This window comes from Cavia porcellus, unplaced genomic scaffold, assembly GCF_034190915.1.
Source record: "Cavia porcellus strain 051 isolate PalLab524CR breed Dunkin Hartley unplaced genomic scaffold, mCavPor4.1 scaffold_5, whole genome shotgun sequence".
Taxonomy (NCBI): domain Eukaryota; kingdom Metazoa; phylum Chordata; class Mammalia; order Rodentia; family Caviidae; genus Cavia; species Cavia porcellus.
The window spans coordinates 84,470,423-84,491,426 of record NW_026947488.1 but is presented as its reverse complement, the minus strand read 5'-3'; the positions used below and the strand labels follow the sequence as shown (position 1 = coordinate 84,491,426).

Here is a 21,004-nt window from a genome sequence, read left to right as displayed (position 1 = left end):
TGTGCGTGTGTGTCTGTGTGTGTATTTCAATATCTTAAGTGACCTACCTATGGTGTACAGTAGTATGGAGTTGAAGCTTCCCCTCCCTTCACACTGTCTACCACAAAACCCTGTTGGGCATTCCGAGTAAGTGTAATGTTCCAAAAGGGAGTAACAGATCAACTGCTATGACACAACTATCACTTAACTTACCGTCATTCCGGGTAGCTGAGATGATTTGCATCAGCACCTCAGTCAGCTACAGCTATAATAAAATGCCTAATCTGCTCACTCAAAGTACACTAATTTTTCAATCAAAGCTGACAGCTTTCAAGGACACAGTCCTGTAGGCAGAACAAGGGAGACAGAACAAGAAAATCTCCAGAAATCTACACGAATAGGCTTAGTTGTTGGGTCTGATGGCCCCTGCTTATTTCCTCTCTGTTCTACATAAGCATGAAGGGGGCGGTTTCTCTACACACCTGGGTGCTTTGAGGGGACAGAATTCCCGTACAGAATTTCTCAGTCATGATCAGAAAAAATAGACACACAAATAGGCTCGTCATTTCCACAAGCCTTTAGCTTTCTCAGGTCTCTGGATAATTAAGAGGGAAGGGCAGGCAGGTAGAGGCAGAAGTGCACACATATGTCATTAATTTTCACGTTTCTTCCTCAGAGCAGATTGCTGGGAAAGAGGCATTGGGTCATAATGAGAGGTTTAATATAGAGTTCTGGTCAATTAGCAGGAGAAAAAAACCTTTTGGATATCATTTCCTACATTAAAATCAATAATGAAAAACTGACATAGGCAGGCCTGATAAATAGATGGGCTGAACATCACAGAGACAGTGTGTCCTCAGGGAATTGAGCTACACGAGGAGATTACTGAAAAACTGACAGGAGTCTAAAATGGGTCCACATCACTGTTTTCAACCCCAGATCCTCACTGCGGGAACCTGGGGGGAGCTGTTGAGACACGGGTTACAGTGGTTGCAGGGCTGCTCCCCGGAGATTCAGAGTCATCTTATCTGGGGTGGGGCTTAAACCAAAACATTTCTATTAAGCTCCCTGGATGATTCTAAGTGCAGTCAGAGTGAAGAACCACTGATCTGGATCTAATGTCATCGCAACACGAGTATTCACAGAAGAAAAATCTTTCTGGTATCTGCTAAAAACTCTTCAGCTATTACTATTTACAGATAGCTAGTTATGAAGGAGATTGGGAAGATCTGAACTATGTTTTTCTTTTTTTAATTTAAATTCACATTACTTTAAAAATTGATCTATGTCTTTCCATAAAAACATTATATGTATTAACGAGGTAATATATGATGTTTCAATATTTATACACTGGGTGATCTTTAAAACAAGTTAAACATACCTATCTCCTCATTTATCACTTTTGCATGGTGAACACTTTCCGTGTGTCTTCCCCTGGCCTTTTGGAATGTAATTGAATCACTACTATCAGTGGTTACCCTCCTGCACCACACACCAGAAGCCCTTGCGCCTAACTGTAACTGGATCCACTGATCACCCAGCCCCACCCCTAGCACTACTGGCTCCCTGACTTCCTGTGACTTCCATCCTACTCTCAGCTTCTATGACATTAACTTTTTCGGACTTCATTGTATGAGTAAGTTCATGTAGAATTTGTCTTTCTGTGTCTGGCTTACTTTACTTAATGTAACATTCCCTTATTTCACCCATGCTGTGGCAAATGACAGGAGTTCATTCTCTTTATGACTGAATAATATTCCATTGCATGTATGTACCATGTTTTCTTTATTCATTTATCAGGACTTTGATTCCATTTCTTGGCTATTGTGAATTGTGTTACAATGAACATGGGAGTCCAGATCTTTCTGACATGTCTGTTCTATTTTCTTTGAATATACCCAGGAGTGGGAATGTTTGATCATATGGTAGCTTATTATAAATTTTTGACTAATCTCTATAATGTTTTCCATAAGGGCTGAACTATTTTGTCCTTTTTTATTCATATTAATGAGAACAGGCACAACAAGGATACACTGAATTCATAAGTTACCCAGAAACTTTGTTTGGTCAAAGAGTTGGACCTGCCTTTCCAGGAAGCTGCCTGATCCAAACACATACCCAGATGGGAAAGGAGGAGGGCCAGCACTAACAGCACGTATCCCCATGGGCTGTCTCCCAGTCTTCCCACAAGAAGACTGCCACACCAGTACCATCCTCTGCTCTTGTGAAGATGAGGAATCTGGGCCGCAAGGTAGTCAAATAATTCATCAAAACTTACAAAACTCAGAAGAAAGAGGAATCAAACCTAAGGTTTTCCATTTTCACAAATATAACATTGACGTTTTCCTTTACATTCTTCTGGGATACTCCTACTATCTGTCAGCTTACTCATTAACAGAAGAAGTCCATTCTGTTATGGGGAAGCCAGAAGCCTTACAAAAGCTATTGTGTTTTTCTGAGCCCCAAGGGCATTCCTCATATATCTTACTGATACTTGTTCTACTTTCTAGAATAAGAAGAACATTTTTGTTTCCTTTTTACAGGACTATTCATTCAAACTTTTAATAACAGCTTTTTTTTTCATTCAGAGACATTTTTCTTTAAGCTACACATCCTCAATTCTTTATAGTAGTTTCAAATGGTTCCAGATCCCTCACAGCTTTGATTTACTTCCTCAAGTACTTTCATGGATGCTTTATTTTATTTTAAAGAGGATAAAACAGAATAAAACCAATCAAAACAAACCAGTGTAAGAGATACAGTACTTCAAAACATTACAAAATTAACAATAGTTACCATAACGCCTTTTGATGTTTTCAAAATAGCTGCAGAGAACTTTGAACATAGTAAAAATCAAACAGAGAAGAATAGAATAGAAACAATAAAAACAAAACAATGAATGCAATAAAGAACTTCAAAACAAGCTAATAGCAAATCCAAAATTGCTACCATAATATATCTTGCTATCTTTGAAATAGCTGCTCTTGCTGTCAGATTTGACATAATCAAGCAAAACAAAGGAGAATAAAACCCAACCCAAAAAATCAATGGCAGTGATATAGAGCCTCAAAACCAGTCTATAGGGAGTCAACAATGCCTGTAATCCTCAGAAGGAGATTCCACACTGGATGCCACACTGTGTACTGATATCCTTGGAACCTATGATCAGACCACTAGCATTACAGGTCTAGGGCCAGTGGTCTGGTCAATCGGCTTTTTAAATGAAGTGTCCAGAGCCAAGTACGACAGTCTCTTGGGGTTCACTGGTTCAGAATATACTGGGACTTTGCAAGGAGCTGAAGCAAGGGTTCCAAAGGTATCCAAACCTAGGTTTTATTGCCATCTTACCACTCATGAGCTGCATAGGCTTGAGCAAGTCACTAAAAACTCTCTGAGCCTATTTCCTCATCTATAAAATGCAAACAATAATGCCCATACATCAGAATTTGATGAGTAAATGTCTTTCAGTATTAACAGCACAGAGTACTATCCAAGTCCTCAATAAATGATAGCTATACTTTTCTTCCCTTATATTGAAAATGCATGTCAATTACTCAGTCTAATATTATGCTAACATTCTAGAAGCCCTGAAGATTATGAACTAGGCTAATGACAAATAAACTTCTAAGCATTTACCCACAAACCTAAATCAGGATATATTTCTTATGTGTTCTAATCCAGGCATAGCCCATGAGTTGGACACACCTGGCTTACCTTGGCTGTGCTGAGTGAAGAATTGTTTTCTTTGGATGTATATAAAATGCATAATATAGTTAATGTATCTAAATAACAAACCTGCCTTTAAAATATTTCTATTGTAACAGGCATATCCAACCCTCAGGCCTTAAATAGGCATTCCTGCCTCGAAACCAAGTGAGGACACTACTGCACACATATCTCTGCTCAACTTCATCTCATTTTCACTCTTTTTTAAAGCTGTTCCATTTTACTGTGTTATTTTGAACATTTATTCTATTAGTTTGGGGCTAGCCTTGCACTTTTTGCTATTTTTATGCCTCCCTCTATAAATATTTGTGTTTAAATCCAAAGATAGGACAAGGTTAATTTTCGAGCCTTCGCACTTTCAAGTCATGGGAAGCATCCAAGTGTCATACTAACCAATTAATCAGCTTATGTATCATCACTTACTTAGCCCCAAGCCTGTCTAGCTATATTTTAAATGAGCCACATTTCTTGGCCCTAATCACAAAGATATTTTAAGAAACTATCACATATACTTAATCTGTTTTGCCTTGCCTAGTAATTTTTATGTGAGCTTTTCAACCTAGAAACTTATTTAACTTCTTTAGTATTTTTACTTACTTTTCAAGCAAATATTTCCCAGCATTAACTTGTTCTAGTGGATTCTGCAATCTTTTCAGTTCTTCCTGTAAAAAAGAAAAGAAATATCTTACAAATTTAAATCATGCAATTGTGACAGTATTATTTGAGGGTAATCATTGGCAAAATCAAGATAACACACCATTGAGAAGTATGTAGTTTGCAGTTGCTATGTATTTAAACACAACAGTCAATGGACATTCTGCCTGAACACACCCAATTTCATCTGGTAAACACAATACAACTGATTTGTTGAAATACAGAACTGTTACTTTAACCATGTCTTTTCATAAATAAAGATAATGTTTCCTGTTATTTTCCTAGAGTGCAGATATATTTATGCGAATCCACATATCCTCTCTTCAAACTTACTGTCAACCATATTGTTTGCTAGTTCTAGATAAGAAACTGTAATATTCATTCTAGTGTTCTACTATTGGTCAGTCTGCGACTATCTGCTCTTGGCAACTTCCTCCCTCTAGTCCATATAGAGGCACACAAATACGTACAAATACACACACACACACACACACACACACACACACACACACACACACACATGCCTCTTCATTTCTTTCAGGCACCTAGCCATAGGAATCTGACAGAAGTTGGCTCAGTTTCCCAGTGAGACTGCTTGTCATCAAGATTATCAATCACAGAAGGCTCACAGAACTCTACTTTGGGATACCACCATTTCCTGGGCCACATTGCTTTCCTCAGCACTAGAAACGTCTAAAGTAACCAGCCCCAAGAGGAAGACACAGTTGGAACTCTGGTCATAATGTTTAGGGGGATTGCTTCCAGGATCCCTGTGGATACCAAAATCCATGGATGCTCAAGTCCCTTCTATAAAACAGTGCAGTATTTGCATATTCCCTGCACACCTCCTCCCACATACTCTCATCCTCCATGACATGATGTCTTTCAGCATATACTAAACTGTGCATCCCAAAACTTAACCCAATCACCCACCACTCCTCAGTCCCTGCGCCTACTCCTCCAGGCTTTTCACAGCTAGCAGTCTGCTGTCAGCAAACTTTTCTCTCTTCAACTTCTTTAATTACTCCCTTAATTATCTTCTCCTAGCAGAACTATGCCTTGCTGCTCAGTACACAGCTAAGTTTTCGGTAGATTAAGAAGATGAAGGAAATGTTTAGAAAAAGATTGTAGAGTTGTATCTATTGTAGGATCCAGAGAACTTTCCAGGGACAAATATGGTCAGATAGCTGAGCTCATCCTTTTCCCTGCAATCCTGGCAAAAGGGGGCCAGATGTTTTCCACATGCTGTATACTATACAGACTAGAGAGAGATGGGGCTTCTTTGTTCTTCATGGCTGTTTCTCAATCCTCCCCAACAATAACTTAAAAAAAAATTCTTTCTTCTGCAAACATGCCAGCCATTTGTCTTGAGTCTCTGTCTTCTCCTCCCCTCCCCTCTCCTCCCCTCCCCTCCCCTCCCCTCCCCTCCCCTCTCCTCTCCTCCCCTCCCCTCCCCTCCCCTCTCCTCCCCTCCCCTCCCCTCTCCTCCCTCCCCTCCCCTCCCCTCCCCTCTCCTCCCCTCGCCTCTCCTCTCCTCCCCTCTCCTCCCCTCCCCTCCCCTCCCCTCTCCTCCCCTCGCCTCTCCTCCCCTCCCCTCCCCTCTCCTTCCTCCCCTCCCCTCCCCTCCCCTCTCCTCCCCTCGCCTCTCCTCTCCTCTCCTCTCCTCCCCTCCCCTCTCCTCCCCTCCCCTCTCCTCCCTTCTCCTCCCCTCTCCCCTCATTTCTCTGGGGAGTCCCATCAGCCTCATTGGTCTAAATCCACATTTGTACTTGATCTTTCCCCATCCCTCTCTTCTGCATCCAAGTGCCTCCCCAGCATTTCATGCGTATGCCTGACAAGCACCTCGAATTCCAAACCAAAGTGCATGATTTCTCAATAACCTTCTTACCCAAAACTTCTTCACCACTTCTTCCTCATTTACACAAATGGCATATCTGTTCATCTGCAGCACTAAAATCTGTAGTCAGTGTTCTCTGCTTTCTGCTTTAAACTTCCACAGTCAATTAATTTTATTTGCTCCATTTTCAAAATATATCTGAGATCTGATCACTTTCTGGCCTGATTTAAACTAACACGGGGAACTGTCAACCTGTCTCCCTGCTTTCAGTTTCTTTCTCCTTATATCAGCCAGGGTGATGGTTCAGTAATTGATGTTTTTTTATAAAGCATAAAATGCTCACATCAAATTAAGGGTTTTTAAAATGCACACATTGATAGAACCACTGCCCAAAATGACATGTAGAACAGTTCTGTTTCCAGAATGTTCTTTTGGGTCCTATTACAACTAAGTCCCTCTCCCAATGGCAGTTCTGTTCTGATTTTCATTCCTTTTGTTTGTGTTTGCTATAAAATTTCAAATATTTTATTCTTTTCTACCTTGTTTAATTTACTCAGAACAATATTTTGGCATTCACCTGTGCCATTGCATAGCTCAGTACTTTACTTCCATTCATTGCTGAACAACGATTCATTGTGTAAATAGATCAGGATGTATCTGTCCATTCTCCTCTGATGGACATTTTAACTGTTTTCAAATATTGCTGAGCATGAATAATGCTATATACAATTTTATGTAAATCTTGCAAACATATTTTCATTTCTCTTTAGCGTATATTTAGAAGTAAAAATATGGCACTATACAGAAATTTGTTTAATGCTTTAAGGCACTTCCAGTTTTCTAAAATCACATCATTTTGTATTCCAGTGAGCAATGTACAAGAAATATTTTCCTGTTTCATTGACATTTGATATTGTCAGTCTTTTTAGTTTTAATCATCCTAGTAGATGATATCTTGTTCTTGTTTTAACGTACATTTTCCTGTTAATTGTTAATTATCTTTTTATTTGTTTTTAATTGGGAATCTTTTGTTTATTGAGTTGTAGAAGTTACTTATATATTTTGGAATAAAACTTCTTTGTCAGATAAGTGCACTGGTAAAATTTTGATAAGCAGAGGTTTGATAAGCAGAGGTTTTTGATAAGCAGAGGTCTTTGCTAAACAGAGGTTTTTCATTTGGAAGCAATAGGATTGCTGCTTTATTTTATATTTCGCTGTTAGTATTTTAAGAATTCTGATTTGCCTATCCTAATGCTGCAAAGACAGTTTCCTATATTTTCTTCTAGAAATTCAAAACCTTATTTAAATGTAGAGTAATTCTTTGATCAGTCTTGAATTAATTTTTGTGTATTTTGAGTGGTAGCAATTGGAATCCACTTGTCTCTTTAAATGAACATTCACATAAATCTACTGAATGGAGCATCTGTGAAAACTATTATTTTTACTGGTACAAAAAAACTGCTAGGCGTGGTGGTACATGCCTGTAACCCCAGCACTCAGAAGGCTGAGGCAGGAGGGTTGTTGCAAGTTCAAGGCCAGCCTGGCCTACGAAACGAGTTCAAGCCCTGCCTGAACTGCATGGGGAAGCCCTGTCACAAAATATACAAAACAAAACAAAACATTAGCAAACAATAAACCAGCTTCAGCAAGTATATAGCTTTTGAATCTTACGCTTCTTTGCCCTTCTTACTTAAATTGGAATAAAAAGATACAGAGTGCAGAAGCCACTGTACATGAAAGGAAGAAAACCACACATTACAAGACAGTAAAATAAAAGGTTAAAAGGTATTTAACCTTTTAAAGATAGAGCTCATGGATAGATCACTTGCCCAGTTATGTGCAAGGCCCCAGGTTTGAACCCAAAGACTGCAAAATAAATAAATAAATAAATAAACAAACACTAAAGAACTAAAAATAAGAAGGTAACTGAGATCCAACTGAAAATGGGAAACTTCGGCCTCAACACTGACTTGCCAACACTTGCACATTTTTTCATGTAAGAAGATCAGTTTGCTAGTTTATGAATCTATCATGGTTAGACCAATAGAGACAAGGACACACATTTTTCTGTTTATAACTCTCCAGTGGTTTTGGAAGAAAATCCAAACTTGTCACGATGGCCTGGCTTCCCTATGCAGTTCAGGCAGGGCTTGAACTCTGTGTGACACAAACTCACACCTGTCTCCACGCCCTCTCCTCCTCCACACAACTCACTCCCCTCTGGCCGTATAGCTTCTGCATTTCACGGTCAGCCATGCGTGGCCCCTCCTCAGATCACCTCTAGTTGCTGTTTCTTCTGCTCAGAACACACGTCCATCTCCTCACATAGCTTCTTCCCTCACTCAATCAAGGGTTTGCTTCTGAAAGGAGCCTTCCTGGACTGAATTCTATAAGATGTCACACATGTCCTGCTTTATGACTACCATGCTTTACATTTCATCTCTTTCTTTTTGGTTTTACCACCCCTTAATAGATATGCTTGCATAACATAAATTAAGTTACTATTTGCTACTTTTTACTGAACATTAAACTCCTCAGATGCAGGTTTTTGTCCTATTCACCTGTCACTATATTCTTAGCTCCTAGAAGAGTGCTCAGCTTATAGAAGTTGTTTAACCAGTGTTAATTGTTTAATCTTAGGATCGGGAGAACATGGCGGACAGACAACAGCAACTTCTGAACGCTCTCTAAAGGCTCGGCTCAGAGGCCAGGAATGATGCGGACTAAGGAGATACGAACCAGTAGAGATATGCTCTGCTGACTCAGGAACAAACTGGGCTGAGAGAATCCAACTTGGAATACAGTCCTGGAGCTAAAATAGGAACAGAAAAATCTCAGTGTGGAGGCTCGACTCCGCGCCATTGGAAACCGCGGTTTGGATTTTCCGCCGCCCGGCGGCCGGCGCCTCCACAGCGGCTCAGCAAGGAGAGACGTGACTGCCGAGCTCTGGGAACCCGAGTCTCCGAACAGAGTCGGAAACGCGACGGACAGGGAGGAAGGCTGACTGGTGGCGAGGTGAGCGAGGAACTGACTCCCTACCGCAGTTTGACTCCAGTGGAGGTTTTTCTGGGCGCAGGCAGTCCTGTAAGAGCAGGGCGCGGTGGCAACTGCAGCCGCACGTTTCCCCCTCGGACGGGATTGGTGAAAGGTGCCTGGCCGGAGGGACGCTGCTCGCGGACTCCCTAGGCTGGCCTAACCCAGATCCCAGAGCCTGACGGTGGCCCGGAGGAGCGACCGACTCCCGTGTAGGCTGCCTCCTCCGCAACTCCCTGGGGCGCAGCGGTGAGCGGGAACAACTAGCCAGCGCAATTTGATCAAGCTGTGGCTGACAGGCAGGGAAGCCGGGCCTCCTGTGTAAGATTACATTTTATAAGGAACAGAAAATATGGGGAAGGGAAGCAACAAAAAAGGCTCCTCGACCCCCAATCCTGAGAATCAGGCAATAGTGGACACTGCACCATTATACATTAAGCGCCATTTAGAGAGCCTCATAGACCAATTCAGGAATGAAGTTATCAATGACCTGAAGCTAGAAGTATGCAGAATAGTTAGAGAAATGCTAAGCACCACCCAGGAAAAAGCGGATGGTGGAATGGAAGAACAGAAAAAGAGGGGAGAATTGCTTGATGGAGAAAACAGAGAAAGCATTGAGTATGTGAAGCAGGTGCAAAGGGACTATCAAGAAATTAAGAAGTCTACCCAAGACTGGCATAACAGCTTGAAAGAAACTAAGGACAGACTATCTGAATTGGAGGGCAGACTTGAAACATGGGAGAATGAAATGAAAAACTTCTTAAAAATAACAAAGAAACACACAGCAATAATACAAAGACAAGAAGATGATAAGAGGAGCCATAACTTAAGGATTAAGAACATAAAAGAAGAAGTAGGGACACAAACAAGTGAACTACAAAAGCTACTCACAGAAATAATCCAGGAGAATTTTCCTAATTTAGCAAAAGGTAAAGATACTCAAATGTATGAGGCATACAGGACCCCAGCTACCTACAACCCTAACAGAGAAACACCCAGGCATATAATAATAAAAATTCCAGAAATTCAATACAAGAACAGAATATTAAAAGCTGTAAGAGACAAGAAACAGATCACTTACAAGGGAAGACCCATCAGAATTACAGCAGATTTCTCTTCACAAACCATCAAATCACGAAGAGCATGGGGAGAAATAATTCAAGCTTTGAAAGATAATAATCTACAGCCAAGATTGAGATATCCTGCACAACTGTCCCTGGAAATTGATGGAAACACGAGGTGCTTCCAGGATAAAGAGGAACTGGGGGAATTTGCAACCACCAATTCAACCCTACAAAAAGTATTGCAGGATATTCTAAAAAAAGAAAAATACAAAGAACCCAGAAATAGGGGCGGGGAGGCCACAACGAATGGAGCAGAGAACAAAATGAAGAAGACAAACTGACAGCTACTGACAGAAAAAGAGCTCAACAGAAATGAGACAGAAGATTGGATGATAGGAACAGCTTTTTTTTTTGGAGAAAATGACATCTTAATAGGTAATACTGATTTAGTACCATCTTGTTTTGAAGTCTCATCTAGCTTTTGTTCTTCTGTCTCCAATGGTCTAAACAGGTTGTATCTTATTGGATTTTGTTATGTACGATAGTATAAGAAAAAACCTTTTAAAGACAAGGAGATTATACAGAGACCATTGTTCATTTTCTGTTAGTCGATTCTAAATACTCTATAATGCTGTCATTCTCTTAAATGGATTTACATTGTTTTGATATACTTAATGCTACAGTATATGAAGTTGTACTCAAGGACTTCAGGGAGGGAGTCAATATGGTAACTATTTTTGGGTCAGGATTAGCTGGGGGTGAAACACTATTCTGCTTAAATGGTTATGTTTTGATCTGCCCTGTTTCGCTGTTATGCCCTCCTTTTTCTCAATCTCCACTCCATTATTTACTTTTTTATTTTTATCCATTTAATTAAAGGGAAAAATATAGCAGGATATAATATAGTAACCCACTTTGACTTTCTATTATCTCGATTTGAAGCCCTGTATTACTCTCACCATCTTGTTTTTGACTGAGGTTCCTATATTCTGTTTTGCTGGATAGTATCAGGTTCGAAAGTTTAGGCATCAGCTGAGAAGATAATGAGATTCATTATAACGCCCATTCTCGTTGACTTTTATCTACTTTTGAAGACCTACAATATCTCCAATGTTTTGGTTTTGTCGGTTTTATTCTTTACGGTTTTGTTCAATTGTATTACAACTAATGATATAGGCAAGTCTATTAGAAATAGCGGGAGGCATTATGGTAACCATTGTTGATCACCTTGTATTATGTTCTTATATTATCTATTATGTCCACCCTTTTGACTTGACCGATTCTGTTCTGTTATGTCACATTTGGTTTTACTCTCTTCCAAAAAAGCAACAAGAACCGTGGGAGCAATGAAACCCAAAATGTGTAATAGTCACTGTACAAAAGAGAGGAAAAGAAAGTGCTCTAAACTATATAACTGCATGTATATTTAAATGTATAAGATAGAAAATGATATCACAGAGTTTTATTGGATCATTGAACCGAACTGTTTGCAGTATCATTGTTGGAATGTCCACTCTACAAGCTTTAATTTTGTGACTTAAACAATTATTTCTAAGATGGCAATATGTAATCCATTAACTAGTGATTTCCTACTGCGCATTTTTTTATTCTGTAAATCTGTATAACTTGTACCCCTTCACTGTTTTTTTTTTCCTTTCTTCTCTTTTCTCCTTAAATAAAAATTTAAAAAAAAATTGTTTAATCTTTAGGATCTAAAGAAAAATTTAGGGTTTTCTTCCATTTGATTTTGTAGTAAGAACAACTCTGGAATTGTGATAAAATTGTTTGTTGCTATGAGAAACATTAACTAAAGAAAAAAGATAACACAGTACAGTGAAAGAGCCAAAGCAAAACAGAGCCTGGTGATGGTGTGTGCTTGGGGATCAAACTTCTATAGGCAAAGCAAAGCTTAAAACTTATGCATTGATGGACTTTTCAGCTTTCCTTGTTTCTTGTTTGTTTTTGGACCAGGAATCAAACTCAGGAACTTGTGCTTGCCAGACAGGTGCTTATGCCACTGAGCTATATCCCTGACCCCTTGAAATTTCCGTTTTGTGAGCCAAAGATTTTCTCATTTGTTTAAAGCATTCTTAGCTTAATCTTTTGGTTGTTTTTACCAACTGAAAAAATCCTAACTGAGAAGTGAATGTGACTCATAATTTAGAGTTACTGAGTACAGCACAAAATTACTCTTGAAAACTAGAAGTTAGGTTGTAAATTTTTTTCTTTCATACTCACTGCATTATGTGACACAGTTCTCAGTGTTAATCACTAATGATATGTCTCTCAGTAAGGCCATTTAGGTCTTGGTAATGTGGGTATTTTCTCTTTTATGATGTACTTGTGATGTCCTTTCTTCTTCTCTTTTTCCTTAGGAGTTTGGGGAGCAGGAAGGAAAGGAAACACTATGCCAACCACTCTGCTTATTCTTCCTTGCAGGGAGCTTGCTGGGTGGGGAGGACTTTGGTGCAGTACCTTATTCAGTGTGACTATCTGCGTTCTAGGAAATCATATTAAACATAAGATCAATGACTAACAAGAGCTTTCTGCACAGCTGTTCGCTGACAGTTTGGAGGATTGATTTCATCATTTGGTTATTTAAGCTAACTATACAAAACACTTCAATTCAATTGGCCTGGAAGCTCCAAACCATGTCTTCATTTTCTTAGAGATGGATAATGAATTCAACTAGCTCACCCTATCTTTACTGGGAATTTCATCTTCAAGAAAATTTTGTTTTAATATGTCATTTAAAACATATACAAACAAATTGGTTTCTTCCCTCATTAGTTTTTCCCAGGAGTACAATTTGTGTCTGCAGCACTGGTTTTCTATTGAAACCTTCAGTGACTGTCAGGATGGGTTCCAAACTTCTCAGCCAAGTCCTGTGCAGAAGGATCCAGTTTGCCTCTCCCTGTCCACCTCTGCTAACCCTGCCCCTCTTTCACCCTTGCTCCCTCATCCCTAAGTCTGATCAAATGAATTGTCACACGTTTCCAGAATTAGAAGCTTCTCTTACTGAATGTTCAATGACAGTGCTCTCTTCTACTGGCTCACCTGTTTTGTTTTGTTTTTCAGGAAGACCCTGACATGCTCCTCCTCCACACAATTTCACTCAACCCAACAAAAAGGTTGGGAGCAGTTGTGTTGGAACTTAGGGCGCTGAGCAAGAAAGCAACCCACCCGCCTTCCTGGTAAGCAGCCAGTGGGTGCTTGCAAGAGAATCAGCCAGTATCTCGTGTGTGTGAGCCTACTGGTGCATGGGCTAAAAATCAAACATCCCACTAATCACCCCCGTTAGCAACTGGGAGCCAGAGGTCTGAGCATTTCTTGAGAGGATGACCATATGCAATATAGCAAACAAAGGTGATTTCCTTCTGTCTTCTGTTTGAAAGCAAATTTTGTTTTCACTGTTATGCTTTGTTCTGATTAACTGTTTTGCTCTATTCAATATTCTGTTTTGGTAGGTTTTATGATGTTCTGCATTTTGTTTGATTTTGCTATCCCTGGTTGAAAGGACAACTATTGTGAAGATAACTAGATATACTATGGAACCTATTACTGTTATCCCAGTATCCTGCTATGAAGTTCTGTGCCAACTTCACTGCGTTGTTTCAATTGGCTTTGTTCTGTCTTGTTCTGTTGTATTTTATTACCTTAAAAAAAAAGGGTTGGGAAACCTACTCTGTCTCCTCAGCAATCTGCAGTGATCCCAAATTTGCCATTTCCTCTATTTGCTTCCCCCTCCAAAATCCTGAAGGTCAAGGATGCTCGCTTATCCTTCTAAAGTGCCAACCCAAAACTTAAGTGTAAGGAATTCTCAGCAGACATCTGTTGAATAAATGAATTGAACATGTTCTGGCTAAGATTAAAATAAACATTGGTAGCCTAATGGCCCCCAAATTCCAGAAAGTTTTACACTCTTTGCTGTATGTTCTTCACCCCTACAGATGGTTTCCTTGCCCTTCTCCGTGCTCCTCTTATTCTGGCAAGCTTGTCATTTTGGACTTTATCAAACAGACCCTTTTGTTACTTCTGGGAAAATTTCAGCAGTCAGAGGCAATGGCCTCAGACAGAGGTGTCAGAAATGATAAGCTGGAGTAATTTTTTTCTTTGCTCCTTCCTTTTATTGGGGACAAGTAATCGGAAATGAAGGTCACAGCTTTCATTGGTTGACAGAAAATATAGGCCACTCCCACCACACAATGGATCTCACCATAGGGCCACACCTGCTGCTTTTTCTTGTCCTTCGAAGACCTTTGCTTCTCTTTCTCCATTTTCTTCCCTCAGTTTCTCCTTCTCCTTTGCTTCCATTCTATTTGCCTTCTCTTGCCCCATTCAAACTATGCTGGCCCCAGATACCTCCCCTTCCTCTGGTTTTCCTTATGCCCTTCCCACATCTAAGTAAACAGCCACTTCTTTAAATTATTTCCTTTGTCTTCTTAGATGAGTTATCTATTTCCCTTCGGGATACTGTGTAATATGTCTCAAGTGTCCTAATTGCTTTTGTTTGCCCTATCTTTACAATCCTTATGTCTGTAATCCAACAAGTTCAATTAATATGAACAGAGCATGACTGCTTGATGTCTGACTCCTTATAGGAGGAGCTGTCCAAACCCAAAGGCCTGCATTCAGTTTCCTGGCTCAGTTTCATGGCACAATTTCACTCATCAAATAAGAGGATTGTACCATATTAGACCTTTTTAAAACTTTAAGCATTGCCTTTTACAAATTGAATTATTTAATCACAACCCAGGCATATACTATATTCCAAATTCTTCCACATGAAATCTGGGCTGAGTGGCAAATGGCTTATGGGGTATAGGGGCATGATGAAGGACCAACTGATACCTTCCACTTTTCCTAGTAGCATAAGGGCTATTCTAAAATGCCTTGGACAAGAACTATTTATGGTAGATATGGGGTTCACTTTTTTGTGGCTGCCCCCATCTTAATCCTACAGTTTTTTTTCTCATTGGAAATAGTGGAATACAGCAAAGAGGTTAGGCAAGCTCATCTCTAGCCTCACAGTCAACCAACCCCTTGACCTACCCAATAATAAAACACTATTCTTATTTAGTTTTCTATCCCTACCACTTCTGCCATCTAAATAATCAAAATATGTTCCTTAGGTTTAAAATCAGAAATCATCTCAAAATTGCTTTTTCTCCAAAGTGCACTTATCTTTAAATGTCACCTCTTAACTTTTCCAACTTTCACTTAGTCATTTTATTCCCAGCAATATTGCAGAACATTTAAGGTATATGAAAATATATACACAGTTTGCAATTTGTTTCATTATATAGCTATGGGTGACAAAAGCTGTGACACTCACATGAATCAATTTGTGTGTGCATGTGTTGGGAATAATTTCATACTAATCCAAGGGCAAGTATTTAACAAAAGTTAAAAGCCAAAATTACCTTTTGTCTTAGTCACTTTTTACTCGTCACTGAGACAAAATACCTGAAGTCCAAAGTTGGGAAAGGAAAGGTTTATTTCTTACAGTTTTTGGAGGTTTCAGTCCACACTCAGTTGTCTCCAGGACAGGCAGGCATGGCTGGGCTGCAATTCATGGCAGCCGGCAACAGCAAACTCGAACCAGCAAAGAGAAAGACACACCTTCCTCCTGCCATTACATCACATCGTGGCTCCACCCCTATGTGGGTGGAGCACTGACACAATCAACCCAAGCACTAGACAATGAACGAATAACAAATGCATAATTCAAACTCTTGAGGGCTGGGGGACACAGACATAAACCATGACACCTTTAATCCTTTTGACTTTTCAATCATTCCATTAAACAGTACCAGGTTTTCTCATCATTCCTCGCATACTTTTTTTTTTAAACATGGAAGAATAGGGCTGGGGATTTAGCTCAGCAGCATAAGTGCCTGCCTGGCAAGTGCAAGGTCGTGAGTTCAATCACTGGTACCAAAAAAAAAAAAAAAAAGGAACTGTAATAAGGGCACTAAGAAAAAGGATTAGTAATGTTTGCATAATTTGGGAAAATAGAAGACATAAAATCTATACTAATTTTAGCCCTGCATCATTAAACACAAAATATTGATTATTGCTTTTTGCAACAGAATATATGAAACTAGCTAGATTGTTGTGTCCACATAAACTGATTTCGATGTGTTGGCCTTGGACCTCAGTGGCTGTAAATGATGCTCCCTGGTGACAGCCAGGAGACTGGCATTCTGATCCACAGCCTTAAGAGATGCATTTCCAAGATTATACCAGGAATGACCCAGCTGCACAGTCTAACTTCAGAAAATTAAATTGGAGGGAGTCCAAATCTGTGTTGAAATAACTGTGTGAATTACAATGCTTCCATGGGCCTTGTTATAATGTAAATGTGCTTTACAATTTACTGCCATTTCCCTTCTACCCCTGCTGTGAATATGGGCATTAATAGTCGTCTCATATATTTAAAGGCAAAAAGGCATCAAAAATAAAAATGAAAGATTCATGACTTCTCCCTGTGGAAAGCAAAGACAAAATTCCTTTCTTTTTTACTTTTTCCATATTTTACAAAAAGAGTGTGCGTTTTGTTTATGTATTATGCATTAATGTTTTTTATGGCTTTCAGATCTATAAATTTCTCACAGGTAAGCCACCCAGCAGCTGAACATGAATTTCTTTGGGAGGAAAAAAAATAGCTAATAGGACATCAACAGCTCATTTAAAGGAGGCACTCAGGTAAATTATAGGCACATGAGGCATATATGAAGTAGGAGGCTTTAAAACAGACTTGCCTGTTTCTAGCACTTTAAGGACATTTTGAATGTTTAACAAGATCCAGAGAGGCGGTGATTTTATGGTAGTAATCGCTGAGTGAGATACTGATTGAGTACTGAGCCTTATAATACTTTCTCACAGTAAGATTATTATTCACTGCCTTATGCTTAGTAAACTTAGAAACTTACAAGCATAAGGCACCACAATGAGAATTATTATGACAGTTCATACTTTATTCTTGTCTTGACAATCAGGCTATGCTCATAGCACATAAAAGGCTTTGACTGGCAAACACACGTGAGAATGCCAACCAACTGAACTCATTTGAACAAATGCCAAGTGGAAACATATTAGACAAAATCTCAGCTATCATGGTTTAAGTCATTGTCCTTGTTCACCTTTGATCTGGGCTGATTTCAACCTCTGAGATTTTTCTGGAGTACATCAGAAAGATAGACTCAAAACCAGACCACCCAAGTCAGCCTTTGCTATAATCTGGATAAACACTTGAAAACTCTAATCCAGCTGTAGGGCACCCAGGACCATCAGACAAGATGAAGCAACCCAAATTCCTCTCTTTTTTCCTCCAATATAGAGCACAGTGTCAAAAAATTTTGCTAGTTTCAGATCACAGACATTTGAAAGCTATTATTATAAAATGAGGACTCAGTTCAATACAAAGAGTCTAACCACCTCCATTAAACCTAGGATACAAGAACCTGAAGCACCAACTGGCAGTAATTTTAAGGTAATTGCTTGAAGTTAATTCAGTTTACCAGAAAGATAATCATGAAAAAAGTTGACTGAAATTGAAATTTTTATATCTTACATTATTTCTACATTATGAAAAGAAAAGAAAACCGTTGAATACATGCTTCAAGCTGAGAATTCAAATATAACTAAGCACATGGACCAGCAAATAAACATCTCTCAGAATGCAGCCAGAATAGCAAATGTAGAAAAGTGACTCCATACACTCCAGTTATCTTTTGCCAAAAAACAATAATGAAATGTTGGTAATCAGAACAACATGTAACTTCCATTTTGTTTGCACCTGATTCTGGAATTCATGTCTTTGTAGTACAACAAACCATCTGGATTAGATTTTTGGCTTTGCACAGGTGGAAAACTTTTCTACTCATCCAGTGATATTAAAGAAGCAACCTAAATATTGTACATGCCGGTAAGAACTTTCTTAAAATGTTCTGCACCCCTCTTGCCTATGTCTACCTCCTCCTTTCCCATTTCCTCAACTGCCACTCTTGTTCAGGACATTGTTAACTTTCACCAGGACTGTTACCTTAGGCTGCCTACTTGCCTTCTTTCAAGTACATTTCCAATAATTTAATTTTCTTATATAAATCCTACTGTTAGCTTAAGTGAAAGTAATCTCCAGGATCCAACTAACTCCTTACTCACATTTTGATTCTTCTTCTACCTTCAGAAATGATTTGCCTCAAAAAATGTGACTTTATATATTTTAGTATTCCTATAGCTAACTGCATGCCATTTCTTTGAACTACTGCTATTACTACTGGCATTTTTTGAATTTTATTAGGTGCCAGGCACTTTGCATAAATTTTCTTTTAAAAATTATGATTGCAGAATCATAAAAATAGCAAAAGATGCAGTTATTATTCCCATTCGTTGCATAAGAAAACAGATTAGGGAGATTAAATAATTTATCCAATGTCTTATAGCAGAAATAGAATGCCAACTAGGCAGTCTGGTTCCAGAATCAAAACTTTATCTACACCACTTTGCTCCCATCTATGGAGCACACGACAGTGTGAGCAGTGGTAGAGGCTCACCAAAGGTCCTTGTAGAGGAGAAATTGCAGTATTTTTAGATGAGATTTATTGTGTAATACAAATTTGTTCTTTACGTGGTGTCTGAAAATTGGCTTACTCTCTCAAGGTCTCAGTTTCATCATTTATAAGCTAATGATATCTATACCTTCCACACAGTGTCATGAAATAGCTGGAGTGATAACAACACATGAAAAATGTTTGTGTACTCTTAGGTGCTGGCCATCCACAGAAAGATTCCTATGTGTCACATCGAAGATAGCAATTATGTCTCATTTTTCTTTTTGTTCCTCGCAGCTGTGCTACAATCTGGTTATGTGGTCATGGATTTTGTGACCACTCTGAGCTTCAGTTTTATTATGTGTGAAATAGGAACACTGTACCAAATTTAAAGGCTTGATTATCAAGAATTCATGCAAAATATTCAGTCTTACAACAAACAGGTAGTAGGTGCTCGACAATGTAATTTCATCGTTGTTTACATTCTCATTATAATAGCTCTCTGGGCCCTTCCATACATAGACACTACCCCTTACTTCACTCTAAAACCCATTACATCTGTCCCATTTCTTAGTTGTTCCTGAAATATACTCTGTATACTTCCACTGTCTTCCTTGAAGATTTATTGTCTACAAAATTAGCACCTGACATGCCAACATTATTAAGACAGTCATCTGCTTGGAATACTTCCTGGTCCCCTTCACCTACAGATACAGCCTAAACCCCTGAACCTGGCAGAACCCAGAGGACAACCAGTGTACTCAATCTGGTCCTCTAGCTCCTTCCCTGACCTTTCCACTTCCCACTCCATTGAATCCTTCTGGGTTATCAGTAAGTCATAACATCTCAGGTTAAGATTATGCACTGAAAAACTTAGAATGACTCGATCTAGGCATGAGTTTAAATAAAACAATAATACAATTAACAATAAAACAAAAAGTTTTGAAGAAGAGTACAAATATATTGCTGTATGTAGATGATCATGAGAGCACAGCACCAACCTTAACCTAGAAAAGTTACACCTTGGAACATATCTCCATCCTGAATGTTAAGACTTCTGAAGCCCAAATAATACGTCACTGAGGTCGTGGCCAATATTACCCCACCAGTATTACCTTAAAGTCCTCCTTTAGAGCCTTCTCCGAAAATAAACATTAAGCAGTCTTAACTTTATTATTTCCTATTTGCAGCATATAAAATAATGCATAAGAATGAGATTACTAAGAGCCAAAGTGAGGTGATTACAGACAATATATGGAGGAAACAGAAAAACTATGTTGAGTACAGATACATTTTGCCCACATAAAGTGTATCTGAACCTTCTCACCATAGCCTCAGGGCTGGGAGCAGAACCTTTTTTACATTAGTCCGACATACCTTGAAAACTTGCGCGTTGTACCTCTGGGTATGCTAGCAACAGGTCAAGAGTTGTTGAATTCTGCCTGAGGCCAGCATACCAGTTTCACTCCATGGATAGCAAAAGCTTGATTTTTAAAAAGGAGTATGAAATTTATCTTACACTTATAGCTGAAACGGGATGCCTCAAATAAAGCTTAGGTTTGTTGATGGTTGTTTTTTATGTACTACCACCACCTTACCAATTGCAATAATGCAGTAACTATTTAATGCCTTTGATTTGTGAGTAAAGAGTTTTATAAGTATTACTCTAGTTAAGATAAAGAGTAAAATCATCTATTTTTAAAATTAAGATAGGTAAGCATCAACAATGGATAAAGGAAAACAAAAACTTATAAATGTAAAAATTTCTCTTTTAAATGCCATTCTATTTAAAAGAAATGTTATTTCTTTTCTTTAAAAGAAATGTTATTTCTTTTAAATAGCTCTTTATTTACATTTCGATTCTGTCACTCTTTGTTTATGAGACAGGAAGGTAGAATCTATGCTTGGGTAATACCTTCCTCCTGAATGATATCATGTCAAGCAGGCACCCTTGTACTGGGGAAAACTCACTTCTACACGTGGTTGCTCACCAGACCCAGCAGAAACTGGACTCTGTGAGTGGAGTAAAACTTCACGGACATGTCAAGCATCAAAAATTTTAATATCTGCCTTACTACTGGGAACACAGGAACAACTGGGGTTTTAAGAAGAATACTCAACAAATATTCATTAAAAGAACAAGAGTTGGATATAGG

The 21,004-nt window shown here is 38.9% G+C and overlaps 1 protein-coding gene across 1 annotated transcript in view; it reads right to left on the bottom strand.

Annotated features, from left to right (window-relative positions):
• Schip1 (schwannomin interacting protein 1) overlaps nucleotides 1-21,004 on the bottom strand; it is a 761,845-nt gene that overhangs the window by 597,084 nt on the left and 143,757 nt on the right. Inside the window, exon 2 of the mRNA XM_063249261.1 lies at nucleotides 4,303-4,367. Within this exon, the coding sequence (XP_063105331.1) occupies nucleotides 4,303-4,367 (65 nt within the window). The remainder of the gene's footprint in view (nucleotides 1-4,302; nucleotides 4,368-21,004) is intronic.